The sequence below is a fragment of the Papio anubis genome, chromosome 17, assembly GCF_008728515.1.
Source record: "Papio anubis isolate 15944 chromosome 17, Panubis1.0, whole genome shotgun sequence".
NCBI classification, from domain to species: Eukaryota; Metazoa; Chordata; class Mammalia; order Primates; family Cercopithecidae; genus Papio; species Papio anubis.
The window spans coordinates 17529760-17553452 of record NC_044992.1 but is presented as its reverse complement, the minus strand read 5'-3'; the positions used below and the strand labels follow the sequence as shown (position 1 = coordinate 17553452).

The 23693-nt window shown below is 48.6% G+C and overlaps 1 protein-coding gene across 4 annotated transcripts in view; it reads left to right on the top strand.

Moving 5' to 3' along the window:
• The window catches only part of TOP3A (DNA topoisomerase III alpha), a 37973-nt gene that overhangs the window by 10780 nt on the left and 3500 nt on the right, over window positions 1-23693 (top strand). For 3 of the 4 annotated variants that reach the window (XM_021928810.2, XM_021928811.2, XM_021928812.2), the window contains 13 exons: window positions 936-1079; window positions 1215-1385; window positions 1705-1805; window positions 4093-4167; window positions 7774-7856; window positions 8986-9193; window positions 11055-11240; window positions 11396-11525; window positions 14882-14995; window positions 15095-15260; window positions 17499-17642; window positions 19664-19786; window positions 22932-23614. In XM_021928810.2, coding sequence (XP_021784502.2) covers window positions 936-1079; window positions 1215-1385; window positions 1705-1805; window positions 4093-4167; window positions 7774-7856; window positions 8986-9193; window positions 11055-11240; window positions 11396-11525; window positions 14882-14995; window positions 15095-15260; window positions 17499-17642; window positions 19664-19786; window positions 22932-23614 — 2328 coding nt within the window. Of the gene's footprint in view, window positions 1-935; window positions 1080-1214; window positions 1386-1704; window positions 1806-4092; window positions 4168-7773; window positions 7857-8985; window positions 9194-11054; window positions 11241-11395; window positions 11526-14881; window positions 14996-15094; window positions 15261-17498; window positions 17643-19663; window positions 19787-22931; window positions 23659-23693 lie in introns of all 4 variants that reach the window. The other variant, XM_031657400.1, reaches the window with a different exon arrangement.

Genomic DNA, 23693 nt, shown 5'->3' with positions numbered 1-23693 from the left:
GAAGGGTGCTGTGCCTGGATGTGTACATAGGCTAGATTTATGTTTAACTTTACATAAACATCTCAGCGAAGTAAAGAGTAACAGAGCAGAATTGCCACCATGATGTCTCGCCTCCAGCCCTACAGCGGTTTTCTCCTATCTCAGAATATAATATATGGTCGGTTTTACACCGAGTCATTCCATTCCCAGAGACGTGCAGGAGACAGATGCCTTCCTCTTACCGCAACCGCATAGAGACTTTACTCTCACTAATCCTCCTCAGCACTGACCCTTTACGAGTGTCAGGCTGGGGGGCTGTAAGGTCTTTCCCTTCCCACAAGGCCATATCTCAGGCTGTCTCAGCGGGGGGAAACCTGGACAATACCCAGGCTTTCTTGGGCAGGAGTCCCTGCGGCCTTCCGCAGTGCATTGTGTCTCTGGTTAATAGAGAATGGAGAATGGTGATGTCTTTCACAAAGTGTACTGCCTACAAACACATTTTTGACAAAGCACATCCTGCACAGCCCTAAATCCCTTAAACCTTGAGCCAATACAGCACATGTTTTTGTGAGCACAGGGTTGGGACAAGAGTCACAGATTAACAGCATCTCAAAGCACAACAATTTTTCTTAGTACAGATGAAAATGGAGTTTCTTTATGTTTTCATTTTTCTACATAGACAAAGTAACAATCTGTCTCTCTTTCTTTTCCCCACAGTTACTAGCTAAGATTAGCTCCATCACTGTTTTTGAGAGTATACTCAGTTTAAAGGTTATGGTGGTGTTTCCTCTTTAGACACTGTACACCATTGATTTAACCTAATAGGTAAATTGGTCACCTCACAGCTTCTTGACCTGGTTTGCCTTTATTTCAAGGGGCTTTAAGAAAAGTGAGTCCTTTATGATGGAGGGCAGTGTGGTTTGACTTTGACCTTGGTAACGCCTTGTGTTCTGCAGTAAAGCCCAATCTGCAGGTGTTGCGAGCCCGATTCTCTGAGATCACACCCCGTGCCGTCAGGACAGCTTGTGAAAACCTGACTGAGCCTGATCAGAGGGTGAGCGATGCTGTGGATGTGAGGCAGGAGCTGGACCTGAGGATTGGTGAGGAGCTAGGCAGACCCCCCCCATGGCCACATTAATGTTGTGTTATGGGACCAAAAATGGGCTCTGTGTAGATATGTGCAGCCAGCCCTGGACTCTTATTAGCCACCATTTTCACCTTCCTTCACTCTCCAGGAGCTGCCTTTACTAGGTTCCAGACCCTGCGGCTTCAGAAGATTTTTCCTGAGGTGCTGGCAGAGCAGCTCATCAGTTACGGCAGCTGCCAGTTCCCCACATTGGGCTTTGTGGTGGAGCGATTCAAAGCCATTCAGGCTTTTGTACCAGAAATCTTCCACAGAATTAAAGGTAGGGCCTGGAGTGGGGGTTATGGCCTGGGACCTGTGGGCCCAAGGTTAAGGAAGGGGACTGTGAGCGTTAATAGCACTAATAAAGATGTAATTTATTTTAGTCTTGCTGTCATCCTCCCTGGCCCATTACAATCCTCTTAAAGTTCCCTTTGTTATCCGGAAATTCTTCCTTATTTGATATTCCTTTGACTTTCACCACCTTTTCCTATCTGTCATATCATGTGGCTTCTCTGAGACACAGATAAACCTTTTCCTATCTGTCATATCATGTGGCTTCTCTGAGACACAGCCTTTCTGTTTGTCTCTTCTTAATATAGTAACTCATGACCACAAAGATGGTATCGTAGAATTCAACTGGAAAAGGCATCGACTCTTTAACCACACGGCTTGCCTAGTTCTCTATCAGTTGTGTATGGAGGTAAGAAGTCCTTCGAACCCTTAATGATCTAGGAAACATTCTGCATACCTCCCAAATCACTCCCACTGTTGGCAGAGGTGATCTGTCTCATTCTCCCATTGGACTTTAGCTTTAAGTTTGCATCTCGGGATCACTTTGGGGACCAGTAAGACTAGAACCCCCTGAAAACAGCACTAAAAGGAAAAGGGAAGTGTCTGCATTCTTTTTAGATAAAATCAGAAATTTTGGGAAATGTATAGTTGAAATCCCCTCTTGTGGCATATACTGTCACCAGAAATTATCAAGGATTAGCTAGACCAGTCCAAGTCATTGACTTATAGAGCTAGGAGAGAATGGACAGCGTTTGGTCCAGTCCCCTCTTTGTTGGTCGCTTGAGGAAATCTAGAGAAGTGAAAGTCACAAATTAGTGGGTTAATTTTATATACTGTTAAAAGCTAGGAAGAAAATAAGGCAAGGGAAAGGGATAGAGAAAGGCTGGAGGGACAGGGAGGGGAGGGGTTACACTTGAGCAGAGGCTGGAGAGATTAGGGAGAGGGCTGGAGGGTGGGTGGGACATGCATGTGCTATGGAAGGGAGCAAGACTGGCCCGGGCCATAGGCCAGTCAGTGGCAGAGTTAGGACCCACCCTAACGTTTCCTGGCCCTTGGGCTGTATGGTTTCCTTTCTGATGTCACTTTCTATTAGCACATAACAGCCTGGTTTAACCCAGGGACTGCACAGAGTCATGCTTAAGTAAAATTCCGAGCTCTCTAGGCTTAATTCATGGTGTGCTTCTGGCTGCAGCCCACTGGCAGATTTGTTACTAATTAGGCAAGGGATGTGATAACTGTGCAGCACCCACTATGGACCAGGCATACTTTGTTATGTGTTGTTTTGTTTAATCCTAATAATTCCTGTGAAGGCAGTGATAGCATCCCCATTTTCCAGATGAAGAAGCTAAAGAAAGTGAAGAGACTTACCCACAGACACGTGAGAGCTGTCCATAGCAGAGCACAACCGAATCCCAGTGTGTCCCTGCCCCTTCTGCAGACCGTGCTGCTGTCTCCATCTCTCTTTCACTCCACCTTTGACCCTGGACCACTGGGAGTCTCTGTAACACTGCACAATTTTTTGTTAAATAAAAAGACCACCAGCCGAGGTTTCATAGTGAAACCCCATCTTTACAAAAAAGAAAAAAATTAGCTGGGCATGGTGGCACCTGCATATAGTTCCATCTACTTGGGAGGCTGAGGTGGGAGAATCGCTTGAGCTCAGCAGGTTGAGGCTGCAGTGAGCCATGATTATGCCGCTGCACTTCAGCCTGGGTGACAGAATGAGATACTGCCTCAAAAAAAAAAAAAAAGATCAACTTAAATAATAATAAAATATAAAAGTAAATAATAAAAAGGCCCGCCCTGTTTCTCCTTCACTCGGATGTGGTACGGGACTACGTGGTGGGCGATGCAAACTATGAAGTTGGTTTTAAGATTAAAGGTCTCTAGCTTGTATTGTATAATTTCTCCTATTTCTTTTTTTCTTTTCCCTGAGACAGAGTCTGGCTCTGTCGCCAGGCTGGAGTGCAACAGCACGATCTCGGCTCACTGCAACCTCTACCTCCTGGGTTCAGGCAATTCTCCTGCCTCAGCCTCCCCAATAGCTGGCACTACAGGCATGCGCCAACACACCTAGCTAATTTTTGTATTTTTAGTAGAGATGGGTTTTCACCATGTTGGCCAGGATGGTCTAGCTCTCTTGACCTTGTGATCCGCCTGCCTCAGCCTCCCAAAGTAGTGGGATTGCAGGCGTGAGCCACCGCACCCGGCAATTTCTCCTGTTTCTAGCTCTGTATTATTCTTAATTTTTTTTTTTAAAGGAGCACTGGGCCAAGCATGGTGGCTTATGGGAGTATTGCTTGAGCCCAGGACTTCTGGGCCAGACTGGGTAACATAGCAAGACCCCATCTCTGTATTTTAAACAAAACAACAACAGAAGGAGCACTGTGCATGTGTACATAGAAAACTGTATTCAGGCAATGCATAGGCTGTTGGATTTCGTAGTCTCTGGAGGAAGCACCTTAAGGCTTGTGAAATTGCCCTTCGTAATCTTGGTTTGAGTGGGAAAGTAGTGATGGTGTCTATCTTGCTGTCAGCTACAAGCAACATTAAGTGGGCACTCTCTTAGGCTGTCACTGCAGGCCTAGCTGGTGGTCGTCAGTTTGATCTGGAAGGACTGGCATGGGCTATCCACAGGAAGGATGGGGATGATGCACTAACAGGTTAACATGGTCTTTTCTTTCCTGGCTTTCTAGGATCCCATGGCAACTGTGGTAGAGGTCAGATCTAAGCCCAAGAGCAAGTGGCGGCCTCAAGCTTTGGACACTGTGGTATGTTCTGGACAGGCTGTTTCAGGCACTGGGGAAACACTGTTTTGAGGCCATGGTTCTACTGCCTAGACTGTGACTTGGTGGAAGAAAATATCACCCATCACCAGGCCACACAAGAAAATGCTTGAGAAAGACACAGTCCTGCTTAGCCTTACTGTTTGTTTTGTTTGTTTGTTTTGTTTTTGTAGACTCAGACTTCTGGGCCCAAGAGATCTCCCACTTCAGCCTCCCAAGTAGCTCGGACTATAGCCATGTGCCATGATGACCAGTTAATTATTATTACACATTTTTGAGACGGAGTCTCAGCCTGTCAGCCAGGCTGGAGTGCAGTGGCTTCTGATCTCAGCTCACTGCAAGCTCCCAGCCCCGGTTCACTTCCATTCTTCTGCTCAGCCTCCCCGAGTAGCTGGGACTACAGGCTCACCATCTCGGCCCGGCTAGTTTTTTGTATTTTTAATAGAGACGGGTTTTCACCGTGTTCGCCAGGATGGTCTTGATCTCCTGACCTTGATCCACCCGCCTCTCGCCTCCCAAAGTGCTGGGATTACAGGCTGAGCCACCACCGCCAGTTAATTATTTTATAATTTTTGTAGAGACAGAATCTCACTATGTTGACCAGGCTGGTCTCAAACCTTTGGCCTCAAGTGATTCTCCAGCCCCAGCCTCCCAAAGTACTGGGACATAGGCACAAGCCACCACACCCAAACTCACCGCCTGGGCCTCAATGGTTTTTTCTTTCTTGAGATGAGACCACACCATGTCTGTCACCACACCTGACTACACCACCACACTTTGGCATTTGTCCTCCTGACCACCTCCATGCCCACAACGACAACTTCCCTCCCGGCTCAAGCAATTCTCCTGCCTCAGCCTCCCGAGCAGCTGGGATTATAGGCATACACCACCATCAGGTGATCTGCCCACCTCAGCTTCCCAAAGTGCTGGGATAACAGGCGTGAGCCACCGCGCCTGGCTTTTGTTGTTGTTGTTGTTGTTGTTGTTAACAACTGCGGCCGGACGCAGTGGCTCAAGCCTGTAATCCCAGCACTTTGGGAGGCCGAGACGGGCGGATCACGAGGTCAGGAGATCGAGACCATCCTGGCTAACATGGTGAAACCCCGTCTCTACTACAAAATAAAAAAAACTAGCTGGGCGAGGTGGTGGGCGCCTGTAGTCCCAGCTGCTCGGGAGGCTGAGGCAGGAGAATGGTGTAAACTCGGGAGGCGGAGCTTGCAATGAGCTGAGATCCGTCCACTGCACTCCAGCCTGGGCGATAGAAGGAGACTCCGTCTCAAAAAAAAAAAAACAATTGCAATATAACTGCATTGCATGAGATTTGGGAAACAAAAAGAGGAAGACAACCATCCTTACATAATTACTAGTATCTCTTCCAGTTTTTTAACATGCATGTTTTTACAGCATTATAACTAAAGTAGCTTGTATTTTCCATGCAAGCATTTTTTCATGTTGCTGCATAATCTGTGTAAATATTGCTTTAAATAATCTGCTATATGAACCTACTTTAGAACAGGGCTTCTCAAATTATTTGACCCCAGGAAGAGCCACCCTGACGTAACACAAGTCTGAGTAAATCACATTAGGAGTATGCCTTCTCAGTCACCACTTAGCAGGAAAATTTGGGATAGAATTACTATTAGAATTCACTCTGAAGGTTGGACGTACAGAACACTAAGGCTAACAAGCATGCAGGCTAAGAAGCACGCAGGGACTGGTGGGCAGTGCATTCTTTGTCTTGGGCAAGCCACAGTAAATGTGTATATGTGTGGAGGGATTGCATGGGGGCAGTTATGCATTTTGTTTGCTTGTTTGTTTGTTTGTTTTTTGAGAGGGAGTCTTGCTCTGGTCGCCAGGCTGGAGTGCAGTGGCGTGATCTCAGCTCACTGCAGCATCCATCTCCTGGGCTCAAGCGATTCTCCTGCCTCAGCCTCCTGAGTAGCTGGGACTACAGGTGCATGCCATACACACAGCTAATTTTTATATTTTCAGTAGAGACAGGATTTCACCATGTTGGCCAGGATAGTCTCAATCTCTTGAACTCGTGATCTGCCTGCCTTGGCCTCCCAAAGTACTGGGATTAGAGGCATGAGCCACCACGCCCAGCTGCATTGATTTTATATAGTAGGCTTATGTTTTTTAGTCCTCACTGGTTAAGTATGCTTTAGTGTGACATATAGTCATCAGCACTGTTAACTTGTCACCTAGGGAAAAAAACATCTGTTATCCCCCAGGAGGCCTCCTGGGGTTTTCACCCTCCAGGAGAATTTACCAGGTCTTGGGTGGTGTTCCCAAAGTGTGGTTCTCAAGACTGTCTGTGTTTGAACAGTGTATTAGACGGCTTTGTTAAAAAATGTAGATTTCAGCCTGGGCACAGTGGCTCAGGCCTGTAATCGCAGCACTTTGGGAGGCTGAGGTGGGCAGATCACGAGGTCAGGAGATCGAGACCATCCTGGCTAACATGGTGAAACCCCATCTCTACTAAAAATACAAAAAATCAGCCAGGTGTGGTGGCAGGTGCCTGTATTCCCAGCTACTCGGGAGGCTGAGGCAGGAGAACTGGCATGAACCCAGGAGGCAGCGCTTACAGTGAGCCGAGATCGCGCCACTGCACTCTAGCCTGGATGACAGAGTGAGACTCCATCTGAAAATATATATATATGTATGTAGATTACTGGGCCAGAGGCGGTGGCTCACGCCTGTAATCACAACATGGCAAAACCCCGTCTCTACTGAAAACACAAAAATTAGCCAGCCGTGGTGAGCGCCTGTAGTCCCAGCTACTCAGGAGGCTGAGGCAGGCGAATTGCATGAACCTGGGAGGCAGAGGATGCAGGGAGTCGAAATCGTGCCACTGCACTGCAGTCTGGGCAACAAGAGCGAGACTCGGTCTCGAAAATAAAAAAATTTTTAAAATGTAGATTTCTGGCCAGACGTGGTGGCTCACGTCTGTAATCCCAGCACTTTGGGGGGCCGAGGCGAGCAGATCACCTGAGGTCGGGTGTTCAAGACCAGCCAGGCCAACATGGCGAAACCCCATCTCTACTAAAAATACAAAAATTTGCCAAGCGTGGTGGTGCTGTAATCCCAGCTACTTGGGAGGCTGAAGCAGGAGAATCACTTGGACCCAGGAGGTGGAGGTTGCAGTGGGCCAAGATCATGCCACTGCACTCCAGCCTAGGCTACAGAGTGAGACTCCGTCTCAAAAAAAAAAAAAATGGAGTTTTCGGCTGGGTATGGTAGCTCACGCTTGTGATCCTTGCATTTTGGGGGGTTAGAGAGGGAGGATTGCTTGAGGCCAGGAGTTCAAAATCAGCCTGCACAACATAGCAGCTTCCCCAGTGGTCAGGGCCCCAAATCTGCTGGCTTCCCAGTTGAGTCCTGCACACATTAAAGTCTGAGAACCACTAGGCTAGGATCTGACTCTGCCTGGCAGGCCCAGAAATTGTTGTTGGGCAATCTTTTCCACTCTGTTTGACAGAAGCACCTGGAGTGACAGGGGCTAGATTTGACTGAAGGTGAGTTGTGTATTTGAGTTGTGCTGCCTGACTCATGCAATACACCTAACATCCCTGTTGACCCATTTCACAGGAGCTTGAGAAGCTGGCTTCTCGAAAATTGAGAATAAATGCTAAAGAAACCATGAGGATTGCTGAGAAGCTCTACACTCAAGGGTAAATATTCTGGATTTGGGAGTAGAATTTGAACCGTCTTTATCAGGATGAAATATTTTAGAAATAGAGTTTATGGGCCAGGCGTGGTGGCTCACGCCTATAATCCCAGCACTTTGGGAGGCCAAGGCAGGCAGATCATGAGGTCAAGAGATCAAGACCATCCTGGCCAACATGGTGAAACCCCGTCTCTACTAAAAATACAAAAATTAACTGGGCGTGGTGTGGTGTTGCGCGCCTGTAGGCCCGGCTACTGGGGAGGCGGAGGCAGGAGAATCATTTAACCCAGGAGGCGGAGGTTGCAGTGAGCTGAGATTGCACCACTGCACTCCAGCCTGGGTGACAGAGCGAGACTCCATCTCTGGGAGAAAACAAAAATTACAAATAGAGACTGGGTATGCTGGGTCACACCTGAAATCCAAGCACTTTAGGAGGCCTAGGCAGGAAGATCGCTTGAGCTCAGGAGTTCGAGACCAACCTGGGCAACATAGCAAAACCCTGTCTCTACAAAAAAGAAAAATTAGCCAGGCATTGTGCCACACACTTATAGTCCTATCTGTTCAGGAGGCTGAGGCAGGAGGATTACTTTAGCTTGGGAGACGGAGGCCACAGTGAGCCAAGATCGCGCTGCTATACTTCAGCCTGGTCACCACAGCAAGACTATCTCAAAAAGAAAAAACGAAAAACAAATAGAGTCCACATTACAGTTTTATTGGACAGCATTATTCTTTGTATACTCTAAGAAAAGTCTCGAAGCACACGCTGGTGGAACTTGTCAGGGTCAGTGAGGCTCATGTGCTGCATCAGGGTTGGTCTGTCAGACTGACCCTCAGAGTGGCCAGTGACAAGCCCCAGGCTCTGAGGCTGCTGGCCTTTATCCTGTGCTGTGCTGCCCCTTTTGTTTCTCCTTTGGCTTCTTTGAGTGTCCTAGCAGGAGAGCCAGCTGCTTTTCACCCCATGAGTGGGTGCATCTCATCTCAGAACTTTTCTGAATCAGGTAACCCAGGTTGCCTTCAGTTGAGTTGGCTACGTCAGATGAGTGTTTATAGGTGTTAGTGGGTGCTTTCAGTTGTTTAATGACCAATCAGAGATCCTAGCAATTTCTTTTTCTGTTTGTTTGCCTTGGTTTTAGGTACATCAGCTATCCCCGAACAGAAACAAACATTTTTCCCAGAGACTTAAACCTGACGGTGTTGGTGGAACAGCAGACCCCCGATCCACGCTGGGGGGCCTTTGCCCAGAGCATTCTAGAGCGGGGTGGTCCCACCCCACGCAATGGGAACAAGTCTGACCAAGCTCACCCTCCCATTCACCCCACCAAATACACCAACAGCTTACAGGTTGGTTTCTCTGAATGTGCTGCCTGCTGGAACCCAGAGGGAAGTGCTGGGGGTTGGTAGTAAGATTTGAATTTACTCTGTGGGCTGTGATTGTAAAAACAAGTGATCTTGAGATCTCTCTCATTTCGCTTGCTTTGATGAAAGACCGCTTCACCCTTCCCCGTGATGGGCCCCCGTCTTAATCCAGCCCCACCTCCCCACTCTCCGTCAGCTCCTGCTGCTTCCCTGCTAGTCCTTCATAGGCAACCTAGGTACCTCTCCTCCCCACACCACTGTGCAGACCCCTACCCCCACTGTGAGCCTTGTGGCCTTCCCAGTCCCTGGAACTAGAGAATTCTATCCATCCTCCCAAGGCTGGCTCAGTTTTGGTTGCCTCCTGAAACTTTGCTGCCACCCCAGTCGTGCCACCCCACATCATTGCAGTTCCCCACTCAGCTCTTCTTGTCTGTCTCAGTCATTTCTTCAGCCAGGGGCAGACTCTGCAGGCACGGGAGCCATTAGGCTTGTTTACATCTGTAGGCTTCTCACAAAGCTGGGGAAATCTTAGTCTTTTGTTCTTCTCCTCCTTCTTTTAATAACATATATTCTTTCTGATTTTAAAAATATGGCCAGGCGCAGTGGCTTACGCCTGTAATCCCAACACTTTAGGAGGACACGGCGGGTGGATCACGAGGTTGGGAAATTGAGACCATCTTGGCCAACGTGGTGAAAACTTGTCTCTACTAAAAATACAAAATTAGTTGGGCGTGGTGGCGTGTGCCTGTAGTCCCAGCTCTCAGGACGCTGAGGCAGAAGAATCACTTGAACCCGGGATGCGGAGGTTGCAGTAAACTGAGATTGCACCGCTGCACTCCAACCTGATGACAGAGTGAGACTCTGAAAAAAAAAAATTAGGCCGGGCGCGGTGGCTCAAACCTGTAATCCCAGCACTTTGGAAGGCCGAGACGGATCACGAGGTCAGGAGATCGAGACCATCCTGGCTAACACGGTGAAACCCCGTCTCTACTACAAAATACAAAAAACTAGCCGGGCGCGGTGGCAGGCGCCTGTAGTCCCAGCTACTCGGGAGGCTGAGGCAGGAGAATGGTGTAAACCTGGGAGGCGGAGCTTGCAGTGAGCTGAGATCCGGCCACTGCACCCCAGCCCGGGCGACAGAGCAACACTCCGTCTCAAAAAAAAAAATTACATGTTCATTTTAGACAATTTAAGAGATACAAAAGATAAGGGAGGAAAAATTGCCTATTAAGCATGATATTTAACAATTGCAAAGATGTGCCATAATTTATTTTGCCAAATCTGTTTTTTATGTTTTTGATACTATAGTTAACATTTGTAGACATAAATATTTTTGTTGTTGTCCAGTTACTTCCTTTGAAGAGATCCGTAGAAGGGGAATTATTGGATATGTGTATAAATGTCTCATTTTGATAGAGTGAGACTCACTAAATCATTGATTACCTAATTGAAAATTACCCTGACAAATTACTGCTTAAACGTGTGCATGAAGTTGGGCTAAGGCCACCAGGTGCAGTGTTGCTCTGTCTCTTGTATTTGAGGAGTCTCTTGCCAACTTCTTATGCTTTCATCTTGTTTTCTGCTTAGATTGGGTTTACATCAAAGAACCACTCTGAAGGGGAAGATTACTCCTTTGCTTACCTTTGCCAGATTTGAGTTGTGAAAGTGTCAGCCTAAACCTATCCTCTCCCCAGGACTTATTTGCCTGGCACTCCATGTTAGTGCAGGGCCTGAGGAGCAGTGTGGCCTCTTCTGTGCTGGACATTTGGCTAAGGCTACCAGCGATGCTCCTGTCCTTGAGAGGTGATATTCTAGGGGGAGTTTCAAACTCCTCTTTTCTTCGTAGGGAGACGAACAGCGACTGTACGAGTTTATTGTTCGCCATTTCCTGGCCTGCTGCTCCCAGGATGCTCAGGGGCAGGAGACCACAGTGGAGATCGACATCGCTCAGGAACGCTTTGTGGCCCACGGCCTCGTGATTCTGGCCCGAAACTATCTGGACGTGTATCCATATGATCACTGGAGTGACAAGGTGATCAAGAGTGGTCCCCAGGGAGAGGGAGGACAGTTGTGTTGCGAGTCCTGAGTTCTCTAGTGGAGCAGGACCGTGTTCCTTGAAATGAGGTTATTTTTTGCCTGAGTGTGATAATGGAATCATCTGACTGCTGCACCTGCCGCTCCCTGTAGATCCTCCCTGTCTATGAGCGAGGCTCCCGCTTTCAGCCCAGCACCGTGGAGATGGTGGATGGGGAGACCAGCCCGCCCAAGCTGCTCACCGAGGCCGACCTCATTGCCCTCATGGAGAAGCACGGCATTGGTCAGTGGCTCCTCTGGTTAACTCGCATCTCTTGAGCACTTACCGTGCACCAGGCACAGGTTTCCTCTAGTCTTCAAACCATTGTCTAATGCAGCTGCTGTATCTTTATCCCCATTTTATGGTTGAAATAAGGCTCAGAGGCCGGGCGCGGTGGCTCAAGCCTGTAATCCCAGCACTTTGGGAGGCCGAGACGGGCGGATCACGAGGTCAGGAGTTCGAGACCATTCTGGCTAACACGGTGAAACCCCGTCTCTACTAAAAAATACAAAAAACTAGCCGGGCGAGGTGGTGGGCGCCTGTAGTCCCAGCTACTCGAGAGGCTGAGGCAGGAAAATGGTGTAAACCCGGGAGGCGGAGCTTACAGTGAGCTGAGATCACGCTACTGCACTCTAGCCTGGAGGACAGAGTGAGACTCCGTCTCAAAAATAAGAAAAATAAACCATCTCTACAAAAAATTAGGTGCATGCCTATAGGTAGGGAGGCTGAGGTGGGAGGATCACTTGAGCCCGGGTAGAGAGTGAGGTACACTGAGATTGAGCCACTGCACTCCAGCCTGGGCAACAGAGCGAGACCCTGTCTCAAAAAAAAAAAAAAAAAAACACATGAGGCCCACAATAGTGAGAGCTTGGACTAAGCACCAGAGACACAAAGAGGAATAAGACCTCATTTTTTAACTTCTCAATCTAACAGAAGAACCAAACCAACACATTGAATACAATGTAATAGGTTCTGCAGGGAGTACGCAGGGAAGCAAATGTCATGGGTAGGCTGGCGTTTGAGCTGGACCAAAACTTCATAGTAAGACTGCTGGATCAACAAAGGGCAGCCCAGTGCAGGGCAGGCCTGAGGAAGGCACAGGAGCAGGAAAGCAAAAGCCTGCTGTAGCTGGATTGGGGGTGGTGGCCATAGAAGGTGTCTGGAAAGATGATCCAAGCCTGACTTTACAGGGCTTTGGCTTGCCCAGTTGAAGGGCTTAGATGGTGATACGTGGTCAGCAGGGAGTCTTCTAGGATTTCTAAGTAAAGGAACCACAGAGAGGTACACTTAACAAAAAAAAAAAACATAATATTTTTAAAAGATTATTAACAGACTGGGCATTGTGTCTGACACCTATAATCCCAGCACTTTGGGAGGCCAAGGCAGGGGGTCAGGAGTTCAAGACTTGAGGTCAGGAGTTCAAGAGCGGCCTGGACAATGTGGTGAAACCCCATCTCTACTAAAAATACAAAAAATCGATGGGTATGATAACTGACGCCTATAATCCTAGCTACCCAGGAGGCTGAGGCAGGAGAATTGCTTGAACCTGTGAGGCAGAGGTTGCAGTGTGCCGAGTTTACACCACTGCACTTCAGCCTTGTGACAGAGAGAGACTCCGTCACACACACAAAAAAGATTATTAACAGTCTTATTTATATACCGTACAGTTCATCTCTTTCAAATGTATAATTTACATTTTTTAGCATATTTGCAAAGTTGTGCAGCTATCACCATAGTCAGGTTTTTGGGTTTTTTTGTTTGTTTGTTTGTTTGTTTGTTTGTGATGGAGTTTTACTCTTATTGCTCCAGCCGGAGTGCAGTGGTGCAGTCTCGGCTCACTGCAACTTCTGCCACCCGGGTTCAAGCGATTCTCCTGCCTCAGCCTCCCCAGTAGCTAGGATTACAGGCACGCACCACCACACCCAGCTAATTTTTGTTATTTTTAGTAGAGACAGGGTTTCACCATGTTGGCCAGGTTTGCCTACTTTAGTTATTTCCTATAAAGAGCCAGGCACAGTGGCTCACACCTGTAATCCAGCACTTTAGGAGGCCAACGTGGCAGATCACTGGAAGTCAGGAGTTCGAGACCAGCTTCGCCAACATGGTGAAACACTGTCTCTACTAAAAATGAAAAAATTAGCTGGGCTTGGTGGCAGGTGCCTGTAATCCCAACTACTCAGGAGGCTGAGGCAAGATAATCGCTTGAACCCGGAAGACGGAGGTTGCAGTTGATGGACACTTGAGTTGTTTCTAGTCTTTGGCTATTATAAATAATCCTGCTGTGAACAGTTTTGTACAAGGTTTTGTGTGGACATGTGTTTTCATTTCTCTTGGGTAGACTTAGGAGTGGGATTGCTGGTTTACATGGTAACTCTACATTTAACATTTTTAGGAACCACTACACTTTTTTTTTTTTTTTTCTGAAGTGGCTGTACCATTTTTTGTTTCCACCAGCAAGGCACTAGGATTCCGGTTCATCCACATCCTTACTTAGTATTATCTCTCTTTTAGATTTTGCCAGTAGGTGTGAACTGCTATTTCATTGTTTTGTTTTTTTTTGTGTATGATTTTGTTTTTTTTAGAGGCGGAGTCTCACTCTCGCCCAGGCTGGAGTACTGTGGCACAATCTCGGCTCACTGCAAGCTCCACCTCCTAGGTTCACACCATTCTCCTGCCTCAGCCTCCGGAATAGCTGCGACTACAGGCGCCCGCCACCACGCCAGGCTAATTTTTTTGTTGTTGTTTTTTTTTTTTTGTATTTTTAGTAGAGATGGGGTTTCACCATGTTAGCCAGGATGGTCTTGATCTCCTGACCTTGTGATGTGCCCGCCTCAGCCTCCCAAAGTGCTGGGATTATAGGCATGAGCCACTGCACCCACACCCTTTTTTTTTTTTTTTTCTTCTTTTTTTTTTTTTTTTTAAGACGGAGTCTCACTCTGTCACCCAGGCTGGAGTACAATGGTGCGATCTTGGCTCGTTGCAGCCTCTGCCTCCTGGGTTCAAGTGATTCTCCTGCCTCAGCCTCCTGAGCAGCTGGGACTACAGGCGCATGCCGCCACACCCAGCTAATTTTTGTATTTTTGATAGAGATGGGGTTTCACCATGTTGGCCAGGCTGGTCTCGAACTCCTGACGTCAGGTGATCTGCCCACTTTGGCCTCCCAAAGTGCTGCAATTACAGGCATGAGCCACTGCTCCCAGCCTTCACTGCAGTTTTAATTTGCATTTTCTTCATGGCAGAGCTACATTTTGAAAGATCCCTTTAGCCACAGCTTAAAGAATAGTTAGGGTAGAGGAAGAGACTAGAAATAGGGACACAAGCTGCAACTGTGGCTTGGACACATGGGGAGGAGAATTTTTAAAAGGAGCTTTGAAGTTGGAATTGACAGCTTTCCTGAGTAATGGGTTATGAGGGAGCAAGAGAGTTGAGGTTGCCATTGCGATTTCTTGAATGAGCTATATGGGAATGAAGTGAAGGCATCTTACCTATATAGGCTGTCCAGGCAAAGGAGGGGTTCTGGAGTGAGCAAGGTGCCCATGCGCCACCCGGCTAGAGCTATTGTCTGTATTACCTCAGAGTAACCAGCAAATGGCTTCCAGGTACGGATGCCACTCATGCGGAGCACATCGAGACCATCAAAGCCCGGATGTACGTGGGACTCACCCCAGACAAGCGGTTCCTCCCTGGGCACCTGGGCATGGGACTTGTGGAAGGTAAGGGAGGACAGAGCTTGCAGTGGGTATTGGGTGGTGTCGCCCAAGTCCCTGAGGGTCTCAGGTGGGCCCTCACTGAGCTCGGCTCTTTCCCTGCAGGTTATGATTCCATGGGCTATGAAATGTCTAAGCCTGACCTCCGGGCTGAGCTGGAAGCTGATCTGAAGCTGATCTGTGATGGCAAGAAGGACAAATTTGTGGTTCTAAGGCAGCAAGTGCAGAAATACAAGCAGGTTTTCATCGAAGCGGTGGCTAAAGCAAAGAAGTGAGTCCTTAAAAGAAATAGAGACAGGGTCTTACTATGTTGCCCAGGCTGGTCTTGAACTCCTGGCCTCAAGAGATCTTCCCACCTCAGCCTCCCAAAGTGCAGAGATTACAGGCGTGAGCCACTGCATCTGGGCCAGTCCGAGTTCTTAACCCTGCCAGATTCATCCTCACCACTGGCCTCCTGGCCTAGGGGTTTTCCACATACCCCTTTCTTTGGACTTTCTTCTCCGGTTTCTTTACAACTCTCCATAGAGCTTTGTCATTATAGAAACGGTAATCGGAACAGTCTCCTCCAGTTATTCTGAACTATTAGCTTTATAAATACCATTCTCTTGATTTTAATTATCTTTTTTTTTTTCTGCGTTCATTACATGACAAATTAATTATGTTGAGTTAGGCAACAAAGTCTTTTAAATCAGTAAACCCAAGTGCTGGAGTGTGATCCATTTATTTTCTGGAGCATTTAGAGGTGGATATTTAGCAAGCAGCATGTATATATTTTGTTAGAAATGATGTGTTTTCTACCTGTGATACTATGATTTATAATAAGATATATATATTTGGACTTCATTTTCTGATACTCTTGGAATTTTTTAAGTGCTGTGTCTGTTGTATACGAATGAGATGACTAGTGGCTGAGGGCTCCTGGGTAGCCTCGGGATCGGTCTGGTTGTCAGGGAACCAACCCTGTGATTAGAAGGTTGATACTTTGAGTCCCACCCCTACCTCAGGAAGAGCAGGGGGGCTGGAAGTTGAGTTGATCACACGTGGCCAGTGATTTGTCAATCATGCCTAAGTAATAAATCCTCCATAAAATCCCAAACAAGGGCCGGGCACGATGGTTCATGCCTGTAATCCCAGCACTTTGGGAGGCCGAGGCGGGCAGATCACGAGGTCAGGAGTTCAAGACCAGCCTGGCCAACATAGTGAAACCCCGTCTCTGCTTAAAAAAAAAAAAAAAAAAAACAAAAATTAGCCAGGCATGGTGGTACGTACCTTGTAGTCCCAGCTACTCTTGAGGCTGAGGCAGGAGAATTGCTTGAACCTGGAAGGTGGAGGTTGCCGTGAGCCAAGATTACACCAGTGCAGCCCAGCTTGGGCAACAGAGTGAGACTTAAAAAAAAAAACACCCAAACAGTTGGGTTTGGGGCACATCCAAATAGCTGAACAGGTAAAGATTCCTGGAGGGTGCGTGTTTGGGAGAGGGCACGGAAGCTACTCCTTCCCCACATCCCTTGCTCTGTGAGCCACTCTGTTGAGTTATTCAAACCAAGGAGGGGGTCTGAGGAACCCCAGGTTACAACCAGTCAGTCAGAAGCACAGGTCACACCCTGGGATTTGTGACTGACATCTGAGGGGATTGGGGGAGCAGTCTTCTGGGACTGAGCCCTTAACTGTCAGATGGATCTCCAGGTGCATAGTGTCAGAATTGAATTGAATTAGAGGATGTCCAACTGGTGTCTGGCGGGAGAGTTGCTTGGTGTGTGGGGAAAACTCCCACACATCTGGTGTCTGATGGGTGTTGTGAGACTGTAATAGAAAGTAACAGTTTGTTATTTCCTATTCTTCAGACTACCGCATGCTAGTTGTGAAAAGGCAGGCATGAGCTAGTTTAAACTTAATGCAGACAGACACTCCTGGTCTGTACATGGACCCTGTGCAGTTTTGCTTTGTTTGTTTGTTTGTTTGTTTTTATTTGAGACGGAGTTTCGCTCTTGTTGCCCAGGCTGGGGTGCAATGATGTGATCTTGGCTCACTGCAACCTCTGCCTCCTGGGTTCAAGCAATTCTGCCTCAGCCTCCTGAGTAGCTTGGATTACAGGCGTGCACTACCACGCCTGGCTGATTTGGTATTTTTAGTAGAGATGAGATTTCACCATGTTGGTCAGGCTGGTCTTGAACTCCCAACCTCAGGTGATCCACCCGGCTCAGCCTCCCAGAGTGCTGGGATTACAGGCGTGAGCCACCACGTCCGGCCCAGTTTTACTTTTTAATGTGGGCTGGTGACAAGCAGAAGCATCTGCCTGTATCTGGACTCTCCTCCCAGGAGTTGGTTTGGCACCAGGGCCCATGGTGAGCTTAGTCTTCTCTGTTTGCCATCTGTTCTCTGCAAGAGGCCTGCGGCTCACTGACTAGCTGGTTCCCAAGGTCACGCCTATTGTGTGCACATAAGAGTGTTGTAGGTGCCTTTGTAGCGATTGCCGGCTGATGGGTGTCTGTCTTTGCCTTTTCTTCAGATTGGATGAGGCCTTGGCCCAGTACTTTGGGAATGGGACAGAGTTGGCCCAGCAAGAAGAGATCTACCCAGCCATGCCAGAGCCCATCAGGAAGTGCCCACAGTGCAACAAGGACATGGTCCTCAAGACCAAGAAGAACGGCGGGTCAGTGCGTCACCTTCTGCCCCCACCTCTGCTCCCCAGCACCTGCAGTGTCAGCCACAGCTCAAAAGGCCCTGTCATTTCACTCCATGGAATCTTTCAAGGCAGGCCTGTGGTTGCCAACCTGCAGGCAAGGTGTTGACCTAGAAGCATAGCAGGATGGGATCAGGCCTTTGAGGTGTAAAGCACTATGGCAATTCAGAGCAGGTGGACAACCGAGTGATAGTGGGGTTTTTTTGTCCCCTGTGGGTAGGACATCGTATACCCAATGTGTAACACATGGAAGAGCATGAGCTTCAGATCTAGGTAGGTCTGGGTTCAAATGCCACTTCTGCCGCATATAAGCGGTGTGGCCTGAAGCAAGTTACTTACCTGCTCTGAGCCCCAATTTCTTTTGTAAAACAAGGTCAGTACTCACAAGACTGTTAAGGGTGAGGATTTGGTGAAAACGGTCGGGACTATATATATAGCACATTGCCTGATGTGTTGTAGATACTCAGCAGATACTACTTTTCTTCTCTCCTAGTTTTAGTTCTGAATGGGGCCTGAAAATCTACTTTAAATATAGTAGATCCAAGTGGGCAATTTAGACTCACATCAGGTTGTTCAAGCCAGTGACTGGCCACTGGACGAAGTTCACAGGGAAAGACGTGCTGGAGGGGTGGCGGCCATCATCAGGTGCCGTCCCTCACTGGCATGATGCAGGGTGGTGCTCTGTAAGCATTACCTCATCCCATTCTCATAACTACCCTGCAAGGCAGGGATTTTTATGCAGCTTAGAGGGCTGAGGTGCTTGCTTAGAGTCAAGCAGCCATGGTGGGCAGCAAAGGCAGAGTTTGAAACCAGGTTTACACCGCCTTTCTCCCTCCTGCCTGACCCACCTGGGGCTGCTGCGGTCCTTGCTGTTGAATAAGAAAGGAGGTTTCTTGACTCCTCACCTCCAGCCATCATTAACCTGGCTGGCCCAAGTGAAGAGAAGGCCACCCACGCTCTCAGAAACACGAGGTCTAAGGGCCAGACCTGGAAGCAGGTGTCAGGGCTCACGTCACTCACAGACAGAAGCCAGTGCCACTCTAGGCTCAGCCCAATGACTGAATGGGCATATATTTCAGCACTTAATAAATGACGTTGATGGGTTTTCCTTTAATATCGGTAGTTATTGGATTAGTACTCATTGGAATATAAGGACAGAGAATAACTACTTTTGTTTTAGCTCTGAATTCTCCACTTCTCTGAATTGGAGAATTATTATTCTTTTGTTCTTCTGTTATTCTTTTGTAATGCTTCTCTGAGTTACTCCAGAAGGTCAGGAGATTATCTTGTGGGATTTGCCACTCCAGGGTTTATCTGATAATTTCCATTTCTGAGATTGTAAATTTCTTATTTAAATGATTGGAGTTCAGGGCTTTTTTTTCTTCATAGTGTACCCAGGCACACTCATGAGGAATTTGTAAATCACATGCATATTGGCTAGTCAAACCCTAATGTTTCATGACTGCAAGGTGTTGAAAAACATTGGCCAGGAGAGACAGGGATGGGATGGATTGGGTAGTGGGTGGGGTGTAGATGTTGTGGGTGAGGCTCTGTCACACACAGATGGGTTTCCATTCCTGGCTCCCGTCTCCACACGCATGCGTGTCTCTGGGCAGGTTTCCAGCCCACATGAAGCCACCGTTTACTCACATGCAAACTGAGGGGCTCCCTGACACTGCCCAGACTTGGCACGAGGCAGAAAGGCAAGAATGTGTGAGTGCACAGCACAGAGCCCCTGGCATCACCTTGGTTGGTTGTCAGTTATCTAAATGGAAAGCAGGGTCAGCAATAGCTGCTTTGTGCTTTTGGGATGTGAGAAGGCTCATTTTCCCCCAATCAATTCAATATGAGTGCTTGTGTATCCAGTTAAGTGTCATCCAGAAAAGGGAATGTTGTCCTTGGTCAGCTGAGAAAAGGCTGCCTCAGCTGATGGCCAACAGCTGAGAGCGTCCCCTGCACTCCTACCATCTGACATGGCACCTTGTCCCCAGGTTCTACCTCAGCTGCATGGGTTTCCCGGAGTGTCGCTCAGCCATGTGGCTTCCTGACTCGGTGCTGGAGGCCAGCAGGGACAGCAGCGTGTGTCCAGTTTGTCAGCCACATCCTGTGTACAGGTGAGCTGGGCGCTTGAGTCAGGCGCCTCCTCTGGAGTGTGTACACCACGGCGCCCATCTTTCCCTTGCTCCTGTCAGAACCCAGAGAGGAGGGTCGGGGATTCCACTCAGGCCCTGCAGGGGTGTAGCTGTGTTCTGCAGCAGCCAGGTAGGCAGGCCTGACCCGGTTCTGTTGTGTTCCACGCTGTCCCTGCTTTGGCAGGTATGACCCTGTTTGGAGGCAGGCTGCAGCAGTGAACCAGAAGGCCTGTTTCCTGCCCTCCCAGATAGATCATTACACAAGGCTTAGAAATTATTTATGATTAAATACAAATATCCAAGCTTTTAGGCTAGTATAGTGACCCTATCTCTAAAAAGAAAAATTTTTTTTAAGAGTTCACTGGCTCCAGGCTGGAGTGCAGTGGTGCAATCTGGCTCACTGCAACCCTCCTCTGTCTGGCAATTCTCTGCCTCAGCTGCCCTGAGTAGGGCTGGGATTACAGGTACCACTATCCCTGGGCTACTTTTGCATTTTTAGTAGAGACAGTGGCTCATCTCCAAAGCTGCCTGTAATGGTTCAACTTCCCTGGCCTCAAGTGATCCGACCACCTCTGCCTCCCAAAATGCTGGGATTATAGGTATAAGCCACTGTGCCTGGCCAAAAAATTTTTTAAATTAGCCAGATGTGGTGACATATGCCTATAGGCCCAGCTGCTCAGGAGGCTGAGGCAGGAAGATCGCTTGATCCCAGAGGTCTAGGCTGTGGTGAGCCATGATTTCACCACTGCTCTCCAACCTGGATGACAGAGCCAGACCTGTCTCTAGAAATAAATGAATAGCCTGGGCTCAGTGGCTCAGGCCTGTAATCCCAGCACTTTGGGAGGCCAAGACGGGCAGATCACGGTGCCTGTGAGATCGAGACCATCCTGGCTAATACGTGTGAAACCCCGCCTCTACTAAAAATACAAAAAGCCAGGCGCGGCCGGGCGTGGCTCGCCTGTAATCCCAGCACTTTGGGAGGCCGAAGTGGCGATCACAAGGCCCAGGAGATCGAGACCATCCTGGCTGCTAACATGGTGAAACCCTGTCTCTACTAAAAAAATACAAAAACTAGCCGGGCGAGGTGGCGGGCTTCTGTAGTCCCATACTCGGGAGGCTGAGGCAGGAGAATGGCTGTGAAACCCGAGGCGGAGCTTGCAGTGAGCTGAGATCCGCCACTGCACCCCAGCCCGGTGACAGAGCGAGACTCCGTCTCAAAAAAAAAAAAAAGCCAGGCGTGGTGGCAGGCGCCTGTAGTCTCAGCTACTCAGGAGGCTGAGGCAGGAGAATGGCACGGACCTGGGAGGCGGAGCCACAGTGAGCCCAGATCGCGCCCCACTGCACTCCAGCCTAGGACAGAGCCAGACTCCTTGGCCTAAAAAAAAAAAAAAGAAATAAAATGAATAAATAAATTACTTAAGTTCCTCTAGAAAGTGCACAGCCCTAGTACAAGACAGTAGTTCTCAGACCTCTTGGTCACCAGCCCCCTAACACTCTGAAAGATCATTGAGGAGCCCAGAGAGCTTTTGTTGGTGGTGGTTGATCAGTATGTACCATATGTGAAATTAAAGTGGAAACATCTTTTAAAATATTCAGTAATTTGGCCAGGCACAGTAGCTCACGCCTGTAATCCCAGCACTTCGGGAGGCTGAGGCGGGCGGATCATGAGGTCAAGAGATCAAGACCATCCTGGCCAGCATGGTGAAATCCCGTCTCTACTAAAAGTAGAAAAAATTAGCTGGGCGTGGTGGCGTGCGCCTGTAGTCACAGCTACTTGGGAGGCTGAGGCAGGAGAATCGCTTGAACCCGGGAAGTGAGGGTTACAGTGAGCCAAGATCACGCCACTGCACTCCAGCTTGGGCAACAGAGTGAGACTGTCTCAAAAAAAAAATAATAATTAATGATTTATTTCTAGTAAATGCATTGCATACTACTGTAAATACCATGTTTTTTAGGGTAATAAAATACTTATTTTCCAAAGCAAAATAACAATGACATGAATGACATTGTTTTACATTTTGCAATTTGTATGTCTGGCTTAATAGAAGAGAGCTAGATTCCCATATCTGCTTCTGCAGTCAGTCTGCTGAGTCATTGCATGTGCTGGCACCTCTGGGAGACTCCATTGTATACACATGGAAGAATAAGAGCAAAATAGACATAACCTCTTAGAATTTTCTTTTTTTTTTTTTTAAGACAGAGTCTTGCTGTGTCGCCAGGCTGGAGTGCAGTGGCGCAATCTCGGCTCACTGCAACCTCCGACTCCCAGGTTCCAGAGGTTCTCCTGCCTCAGCCTCCTGAGTAGCTGGGACTACAGGCACGTGCCACCACGCCCAGCTAATTATTGTATTTTTAGTAGAGATGGGGTTTCACCATATTGGTCAGGATGGTCTCAATCTCTTGACCTCGTGATCCACCTGCCTCGCCCTCCCAAACTGCTGGGATTATAGGCATGAGCCACCATGCCCGGCCTTAGAACTATTATAAAAATTTTTGTGTGTGTGACAGAGTCTTCACTGTGTCACCCAGGCTGGAGTGTCGTGGCACAATTTCAGCTCACTGCAACCTCCACCGCCCGGGTTCAAGCGATTCTCCTGTCTCAGCCTCTTAAGTAGCTGGGACTACAGACACATGCCAGCATGCCCAGCTAATTTTTTTAGTATTTTTAGTAGAGACAGGGTTTCACCATGGTGGTCAGGCTGGTCTCGAACTCCTGACCTCAAATGATCCACCCGCCTCCGCCTCCCAAAGTGCTGGGATTACAGGCATGAGCCACCACGACCGGCCTATAAAATAGTTTTGCATTCTCCTTGAAAGGGCTCAGGCACCCTGGAACCACACTTGGAGAACTGTCGATATAGAGACATGGAACTTCTCAGAGGTGTTTTTATTTTAGTGAATTACTGGGATCTTAGATTTCATCTGCACTGCTTCCCACTGTCCACTCCTGTGATGACTGGCAAGGGCTTGTAGTGGGCTGACGGAGGGCCTCACAGGGGACTTGCGTGGGCTTCCTGATGCATAAGGAATGGTGGAGAGAGGCCTAGGGCTAAAGCAGCCCTCAGTGGACTAAGGAGAAGCTGGCACCTGGTTGTTAATGTTTTTTCCCATCTTCTGGCCTCACTAGGTTGAAGTTAAAGTTTAAGCGCGGTAGCCTTCCCCCGACCATGCCTCTGGAGTTTGTTTGCTGCATCGGTGGATGCGACGAGACCCTGAGGGAGATCCTGGACCTGAGATTTTCACGGGGCCCCCCCAGGGCTATCCAGCCCTCTGGTCACCTGCAGGCTAGCCAGTCTCTGAACAGGATGGACAATAGCCAGCATCCCCAGCCTGCTGACAGCAGACAGACTGGGCCCTCAAAGGCTCTGGCCCAGACCCTCCCACCATCCACGGCTGCTGGTGAAAGCAATTCTGTGACCTGCAACTGTGGCCAGGAGGCTGTGCTGCTTACTGTCCGTAAGGAGGGCCCCAACCAGGGCCGGCAATTCTTTAAGTGTAACGGGGGTAGCTGCAACTTCTTCCTGTGGGCAGACAGCCCCAATCAGGGAGGAGGAGGGCCTCCCGCCTCGGCATATAGACCCCTAGGCAGCTCCCTGGGACGCCCACCAGGCCCAGGGATCCACCTGGGTGGGTTTGGCAACCCTGGTGATGGCAGTGGTACTGGCACATCCTGCCTGTGCAGCCAGCCTGCCGTCACGCGGACTGTGCAGAAGGATGGGCCCAACAAGGGGCGCCAGTTCCACACGTGTGCCAAGCCGAGAGAGCAGCAGTGTGGCTTCTTCCAGTGGGTCGATGAGAACACCGCTCCAGGTGAGGCAGGGAGGGGCATGGGAATCCCTGCCTTGGGTTTTCAGGTATCTACCTCAGAGTCTGGGGACAGGAGAAAGAA